The following is a 7,619-nucleotide window of genomic DNA, read 5'->3' as shown; positions in this document are numbered from 1 at the left end:
CTGGTGTTGACTGAGTACTGGCTGACCCATCATTTAAAGGGAGAATTGTCCCTCTGGAGAAAAATGAATTTTTTCAGGGTTACAGGGATTAGGGGAAATTGTTTCTTAGACTTTCCTTTTTCTTAAGTGCAGGACAATTTCTCCCCCAATGTCCTGTATTATTTGCAATATCTGCAGTTGTCTGGAGGCAAACGGGGACACGTCAGAGTGGGCTGGAGTCATTCTCCATCATGCTTTCACCTTTCCAAAGATTCAAGTTGTAAGGCAAGACTTGTTTTCTGTTCCTTTCTTTTATTCCTGTTGGCTTTCTTGAGAGCTATTTTCAAAAATGCAGGTAGCTGTCTCCATTATTTTGTTTGGTGTTTGCCGCCTCCCACCAACCACACTATCATGGACTTGTCAGCTGTTTTTTTTTTTTAACCATTTTTTAAATGTTTATTCGTTTATTTTTGAGAGAGAGAGAGTACGAGCAGGGAAGAGGGAGACAAGCACAGAATCTGATGTAGGCTCCAAGCTCAGAGCTGTCAGCATAGAGCCCAACGGGGGGTTTGAACGCACAAAAGATGAGATCATGACATGAGCCAAAGTTAGATGCTTAACCGATTGGGCCATCCAGGTGCCCCTGTTTTTTTAATATCGGGGAGGAAATTTCCCACAGAAGCAGAAATTAGAAGAATTTTATGTTCTGGGGCTACCGGATTGAATACAGTGTGCTTTTTAAAGTTTGTATAAAATGCTTAACAGACGCTCTTCTTCCTGAATGTATATTTCATCCGTAGACCAATTCACTTTGGAGGAACAGGCCTCTTCCGTTGCTCCTATTAACCCTTTAACAGTTGAGCCTTCTCCTGGTCATTCCCAGGAGGGCCAGAGAGAGGCTGTGGCCCTCTGTGTCCCCTGTGAGGGAGGCTGTTTGGCCTGCCTGGTAACAGCCATATACTCATGGGCTGGAAGGACTCCCTTTAGCAGCCAGTGAAGGTGTCTGTGAGTTGGGTTGTAAAAAGGTATTAATTTTTAAAATTTCTCTGTAATTTTGGTATGATCTTCTGAGAGTAGAGGTAAAGGGACTTCATAATTGAAAAGGTCTGTTGCTGTCAGGGGACATGAATTCTTTGTGACAGGGGTCCAGGAGACCCTCCTCAAGGACATTGCTCAGGAATGCCTGGAACTGGCAGAGCTATATCATGAAACCCTAGAGACTCTGGGCAACTGTACAGACTGCAGCACAAGCTTTACCACCTAACCGGACGCTCCTGCTAGATCTACTTCTCGACACTCAGCACCTACAGGAGCAAACTGTATTTCCCAACCAGGAGGCCAGTCCGAGGTACTCTCTATAAATCTTGTAATGAAACAATTGTAAAAATAAGGAGCTGATGTTCAGGTTTTTTCAGGGAGAGTTGGAGTTTTTGTATTTAAGGGAACTGGCTGAAGAGCTGGGGCTCGGTTTTGAAGGGAAAGTTTCTAGACCAGGAGCCCAGAGATCCAAAAGATCTCCTGGAGGGTCAGGGACAGAGGCTTGGGGATGAAGGGGATATAAGAAGGGGGAGTGAAGTCAGATTTGGTTTTTAATTCTTATTCTTAGTCTGATTTTTGTTCTCTCATTGAAAGATTCCCTAACACTAGCCTTATACTGGTTTGTGTTTTCTTTTCATTTTGATCCCCCACTAAATACCAAGAAGGCAGTTGTTAGAAGGGAGAACTCTCTAAGAAATGTTCTAAATATAGAAAATTTTCTAGTTTGAAAGAATTGCTATCTGCTCCTGGTGAGTGGGATCACTATTAGTATATTTATTTTAATAGTGACTCAATCCAAGAAACCTCTTTATGAAAGGACTCAGCGACAACTTTCTAGGCTTAGAATAAGTCTCTACCATGGACACAAGAGATGTTTCTGGAGAGGGTATGGACAATGAGGCCTCCATGATCCAAAGTTTACTCCTGAAAAGAGTCTAAGAAAACAAAGACCTTTAAGCAACATCCCATGAACAGGTGTGCCAGGATACCCCTGAGGAGCTCCAGGCTCCTATCACCTGGCTTTTGTCCCCAGTGAAACTTGCTGCTGTATTGTATTTGGTGCCTGTCGCCAGATGGCCCAGGGACGTGGGGAAGGGCTAAGACCCCGCCTCGTGACGGGAAGAGGAGAGGCCACTGAGCAGAAGGGTGTGTGGGATGAAGACAAGGCTGGGTCCATTTGGAACATGCAGTCTGCCATAGTCAGTCTCTGAACATCCCCTAGAAAGGACTCCTTGTAAAAGTCATCTTGCTTCACCATGACAGGCTCGCTCAGACTGCTGTCCACACCATCCTGGGAGTTCAGCCCAAGACTCTGAGAACATGTGCAGGTGCCGATGGGACAGAAAGTGGGTAGATCTGACTGATGTGTGAACAATTCAGCAGATATTAGAAGCTTCTGTAATTTACAAGCCATTCATATTTATTTAAAAATTGGAAAATCACAAATCATCTTTCATAAAACTATTTTGAGGAGCACTTGGGTGGCCCAGTCGGTTGAGAAATAGACTCTTGATTTTGGCTCGGGTCATGGTTTCAAGTTCATGAGATTGAGTCTCATGTCAGGCTGTACACTGACAGTGTGGGGCCTGCTTGGGATTTTCTCTCTCCCTCTTTCTCTGTGTTTCCACTGCTTGTGCTTTCTGTTTTTCAAAATAAATAAATAAATAAATAAATAAATAAATTTAAAAATCTTATTTCTAAGAGAAGCTTATAGACATGAAATAAATAAAGCAGAAAACAAATTTTGACTCCTCCCTAAGTCTTGCATGTATCATAAAGTAATGACCAGTGTTTCCTACATTCCATAGACCTTTATAATTTCTATCAAAAAAAATTGCAAGGGAAGCAAATGATTCAGAAATTAGAAAGTGGAGTTTGGACAAGTGTGTGTGTACTTACAACACTTGGTTCTTTTAATTAATTTTTTTTCAATGTTTATTCATTTTTGAGACAGAGAGAGACAGACCATGAACAGGGGAGGGGCAGAGAGAGAGGGAGACACAGAATCTGAAGCAGGCTGCAGGCTCTGAGCTGTCAACACAGAGCCCGACGCGGTGCTCGAACTCACGGGCCGTGAGATCATGACCTGAGCCAAAGTCAGACGCTCAACTGACCAAGCCACCCAGGCGCCCCCACTTGGTTCTTTTAGGAGCAAAGGACTCAGAAGAGTGAAGAAATCTCCATTCCAGCAGCACATATATTTCAATCATTATCACTAAAGCTTAGTTAGAGATCATACACTATTCAAGTCCTTCTTTTTTGTTCCAACATTTTATGGTGGAAGAAAACATTAATGGTAGTTAGGCCACGTTTGTGGGTTTCTCTAAAGAAATTAAAATCCTAAACTGTCAGCTCACAGAGCCCAACGAGGGGCTCAATCCCTCGAACCATGAGATCATGACCTCAGTTGAAATCAAGAGTTGGACACTCTCCATCGGAGCCACCCAGGCACTCCTGCAGTTGTTTTACTTTTAAAAAGTAAAATTTCATACATTTTTAAAAGAAACTTGAAAATTCAAAAGCTACTAGACTAGTCACTCATACAAAAGTATTTACAGCAGTAATGAGTGAAGTGGTAACATTCACAGTGAAAAATGTCACACAATCAAATCACAACTTGGTTTTTTAATGATTCAAGTGTTTCACTCCACACAGCAGAGTGTGGTAGGCTTGAAAATAAAACCCATTTTCTGGATAATTTGTTGCCAGTCAAGGTCTTCTTTACACCATCATCTCACACGATAGGAAAGCTGGCCATGGTGGCGATTCCACAGTGGTTGTCCCGGTCCTTGGCCATGAGTATGTAGCCGTGTTTGCCCCAATTTGCACCCCAGATGAAAAAAAAATGGGGTTTTTCATATATTACAGAGGAAGAAACACATTTCTCTTATGGACAATAACACCTGATACTCAGCAGTGCCCCAGAGGCCAGGACAGATTCAGGAAGAATCAAGAGAGGCCATCCTTGCTCATGGTTGAGTTCCAACCCAGCAGAGAAATCTATCCCCAAACCTTTCACAAAACTGCAAAATGAGAGACAGGAAAAGGAAAGTCTTGGGTCAGATGTGTTTCAGATGCAGTACTACTCAAACTATAGCAGGACCCTTGCAAGTTTGAAACAGTAGCTTAATGTCAACAAATGAATATGTCTCTGTTCCCGCTAAGTAGGGCAAACACTTCTGGGGTCTCAGAAGTGGGCTCAAGGGTTTGATGATCTGTATCCAAACACTGATGCCAAAAGGATTTCCTTTTCAATTCCAAAGACAAATATTTTTGGCTTTTTATACCTGTTGTTGACAATCCAGTATTTTTTGTTATCCGATTCTTCTCCTTCAAAGCCATAGTCAACCACCAGAACACCGTGATTCAGGCGTTTATTGCTGCACTTTGGATCATAATAAATGCCTGGAAAAGTAAATTTCAATTCCAAGGTGGGACATCAAAGCAACATGATAACATCTAACAATAACCGAGTCACCGCAGTAAAGGAGGCATCTCAGAATTCAGGTGGAATATAAATCCAATAAGATTTAGAAATCAGTTCTTTTTGTTTAGCAAGGCTCTCATGCACATCATCACACACACATCATCACAATCTCTTTTGTAAAGAACAGTCAAAAGGCATAGAAGAACACTCGCTGAAACTTTGTCATTCTATTCTACAATGTCAGCATTGGGAAGCAGCAGAAAAACACACAATCACTTGAGCCAAGGGGTTCTTTCCAGCGTCCATTTCACTAGTAAAACTCTTTGGAAATCTTCCAGGTCTAACAGGTGGGAAGAACTAAAGTAAGTTAAACTATACCAATCAAATTATGTAGCCATTTGAATATATTTATGAAGTGCTTGAAAGCAGGGGAATTTGGGTGAAGTCATGTCAACATGCTGAACAACAGGCACAAAATCACATGTGCTGAAGGGAACAACTACGTGAAGTCCATACCCTCCTGATCTGTACACAGCAAAGGGTCTATCTTGCCTTATATGATGGTGGTTCCCCATTTGTCCTGCCTACTTTTCTACGTAGACACATGCTGACCTTTTTTATAGAACTGGAAGGAATTCAGGCTTGCATCTACAGCAACAGAGACAGGCCCCACAGTTGCCACTGTGGTCATTAGGCCATCCTCCTTGTTTACGACACTCCAGAAGGCAGTCACGTTGGCAACAGAATTCTCAGGCTTGTATTTGCAGGATTTGTTCTTTCAAAGGTAAAAGGGGAGAGGCTTGATCACTACCATCCACCTCCAGGGGAACAGGAGTGCAAAACTGTTTGCAACTGAATGATTTCCAAGTCAAGTTTGTTATAAAGTATCTCAGGACATAAAATGGGATTGATTGTTTTGAAGTTGAAAAATTAGCAGTGTCTATCCAATGAGACACTCTTAGGGTCTACTCATTCATAAAGTTTTCACTCTGGAGACCTGTACTGTATATAAGATGGTGTTTGTGACACCATGTAACATAGTTGTAGGAACAGCTATATGGTAATGAGGTGATCAGAGAGCTGTGCTAGGCTAATACATTTTAATGGCAGTTCTGACCATTTGTAGGTATAGAGTCTACAATCACATACAAGAATTCTAAGTACAGGATCTGTTTCTACTGAAATGCTCAACTTTGATAAAAGATAAGGAACTCCACTTACCCGTGCATGATATGGATAGGATTCCTCTGAGTCCAGTCCCCCATTGTCCTTAACATACTGGAAGGCTTTATCCATTAGGCCACCATGGCAGCCCTTATTGCCATGAGTCCAAGAGCAGTCCACCAGGTTCTGCTCACTCAGTGAAACAAGTTTGCCAGTTTTCCGGAACATCTGTCCTTCAAGGGCACCAGTTGCACTAAAATCCCTACAAGAATGACAGTCACCCTGAAAACAAAATGCAAACGCTCTTAGCATGCAAAATAAATTGCAAGGCTTTGACAACAGCCCATAAATCTTAAAACTCTTTTAAAACATAAAAAACTGCATATTGTGCCTCAATTTCCAAAGCAACAACACTGATTCCTTTTGGCTTTACTCTTGAGAGGGATCTGCTGAATATTGTCCCACCTGATTCTTCACAGGAGTCACATAGCCTTTCTCTCTCCAGTCCACAGATGAAGGGATCTCAGCAAAGAGAGGTGCTTGGAACACTTTCCCCTTTTTGTGTTTCTGGATTTTAAGGTCATTCAACACCTGCTTGAATTCTTCACTGGTCTTCAAGGAAAAGGAAACAGAATGTTGACAAGCATGAGATGTTTTGAAAAAGTACTTAGAGGAAGCATGAAACGTTCAGCAATCCGTGTCACACTCACCATGTCACCAAAACCATTCATTGCCATTGTGAAGCTGTGTTTCCCTTGGCTGTGTTCCCGATTGTGCTGTTCAATCATTTGCATATTCCTCTCCCACACTGCTCTCCTCTGTCCTTCTTCATCCTGGAGATAAATATTTTACTTATCATCTATATTCCTATTTAAATCCTAGGAATGACCTGGGATGCCTGAGTGGCTCAGTCAGTTAAGCATCCAACTTGGGTCAGGACATGATCTCGTGGTTCCGGGGTTCGAGCCCAGTGTCAGGCTCTGTGCTGATAGCTCAGAGCCTGGAGCCTGTTTAGGTTTCTATGTCTTCCTCTCTCTCTGTTCTTCTCCTGCTCAATATCTGTCTCTCTCTTTCTTTAAAAAATAAATAAATGTTAAAAAAATAAAAATAAAAAAACCTAAAGACCTACACCTAGTGGATGTGCTTACAGAGAGGAGGATATCCCACACCCAGGGATGGCCTAAGGCTTCTGGGAACTGTTCTCCACAACCATACAGCAGGACATATGCCCATGTTGTGCAAAGTCCCAGTGCCCTGCTTACTGACTTGGTAAGAGCGGCCTCAAGAAGCTACTCTTTGCTGTGAACTCCTACCAGCATTGAATGTTCTTTCAGGGGTCCCCCTGGAAAGTTTAAATGTTACCAACCATGCTATATAGTTTCCCGTGTGTTGCCTTCCACTGGGACCATTGTTCATCTAAGCTCTGATTGACTTGTGGAGCAGCTGACGCTATTCCCAGGCAAAGGGTAGCCAGGAAGAAGGCAGGATGCATGTTTGAAAACCTAGGAAAGGAAAAGAATGAGTGTCTGATTAGATCAAACCACCTAAAAAGCCATTCTTCCTTCTGAAATGTTAGAGCCACTGAAGTAGAGCAAAAAGATTGAATTTATCCTCCTGAGTGTTTACACAGGCCGTGGAGGAAGGCTGAGGATGTGGGATGTGCAGTGCTCCCACTCCCTGCCCTGTGACCTGCCTCCTGCTTCCAGAACATGTAAATGGCAGTGCAGGGAGTGAGGAGTCCTGAGTCCTGGTGTGTGGGGGCAAGCTGCCATGTCTGGAGGGTCAGGTCCTGGAAAAGTGCCTCCTGGGAGCCCCAAACCCCAGATCCCCAAAGCAGCTGTCCCCAGTGTTTTCAGAGGTGGCCCACCCTTCATGCCAGTTCTGGGGATCTCACCTGTGGCAGATGTAGTTGTGCAGTTTCAGTCACAGCTTTAGGTCAGGGGATGTCCAGGAGGCCTGGCAATGGTTGGGAGGCTGCTCATTTAAGGTCTGAGATTGGCCCTACCAGCCT

General features: G+C 43.1%; 1 protein-coding gene across 3 annotated transcripts; it reads right to left on the bottom strand.

Moving 5' to 3' along the window:
• Positions 1-3,159: 3,159 nt before the first annotated feature.
• Positions 3,160-7,104, bottom strand: LOC109251630 (procathepsin L-like). 3 transcript variants are annotated; one of them, XM_053907852.1, is made up of 7 exons: positions 6,971-7,104; positions 6,319-6,434; positions 6,086-6,220; positions 5,666-5,890; positions 5,057-5,219; positions 4,305-4,422; positions 3,160-3,851 (listed from the first exon to the last, which is right to left on the bottom strand). In XM_053907852.1, exons 1-7 carry the CDS (start codon positions 7,098-7,100, stop codon positions 3,752-3,754), a joined length of 987 nt encoding a protein of 328 aa, XP_053763827.1. In that variant the 5' UTR covers positions 7,101-7,104; the 3' UTR covers positions 3,160-3,751. The 3 variants fall into 3 exon arrangements, with proteins under 3 accessions (XP_053763827.1, XP_019278946.2, XP_053763826.1); XM_019423401.2 differs by having other exon boundaries at positions 3,160-3,854; positions 6,074-6,220; positions 6,319-6,441; positions 6,975-7,104; XM_053907851.1 differs by having other exon boundaries at positions 6,074-6,220; positions 6,319-6,441; positions 6,975-7,104.
• Between the last annotated feature and the right edge of the window lie 515 nt (positions 7,105-7,619).

This window comes from Panthera pardus, unplaced genomic scaffold, assembly GCF_024362965.1.
Source record: "Panthera pardus isolate Hobbes unplaced genomic scaffold, ASM2436296v1 HiC_scaffold_20, whole genome shotgun sequence".
Taxonomy (NCBI): Eukaryota; Metazoa; Chordata; class Mammalia; order Carnivora; family Felidae; genus Panthera; species Panthera pardus.
Note: the sequence above shows the minus strand (reverse complement) of the source record. Positions and strands in the feature narration are given on the sequence as shown.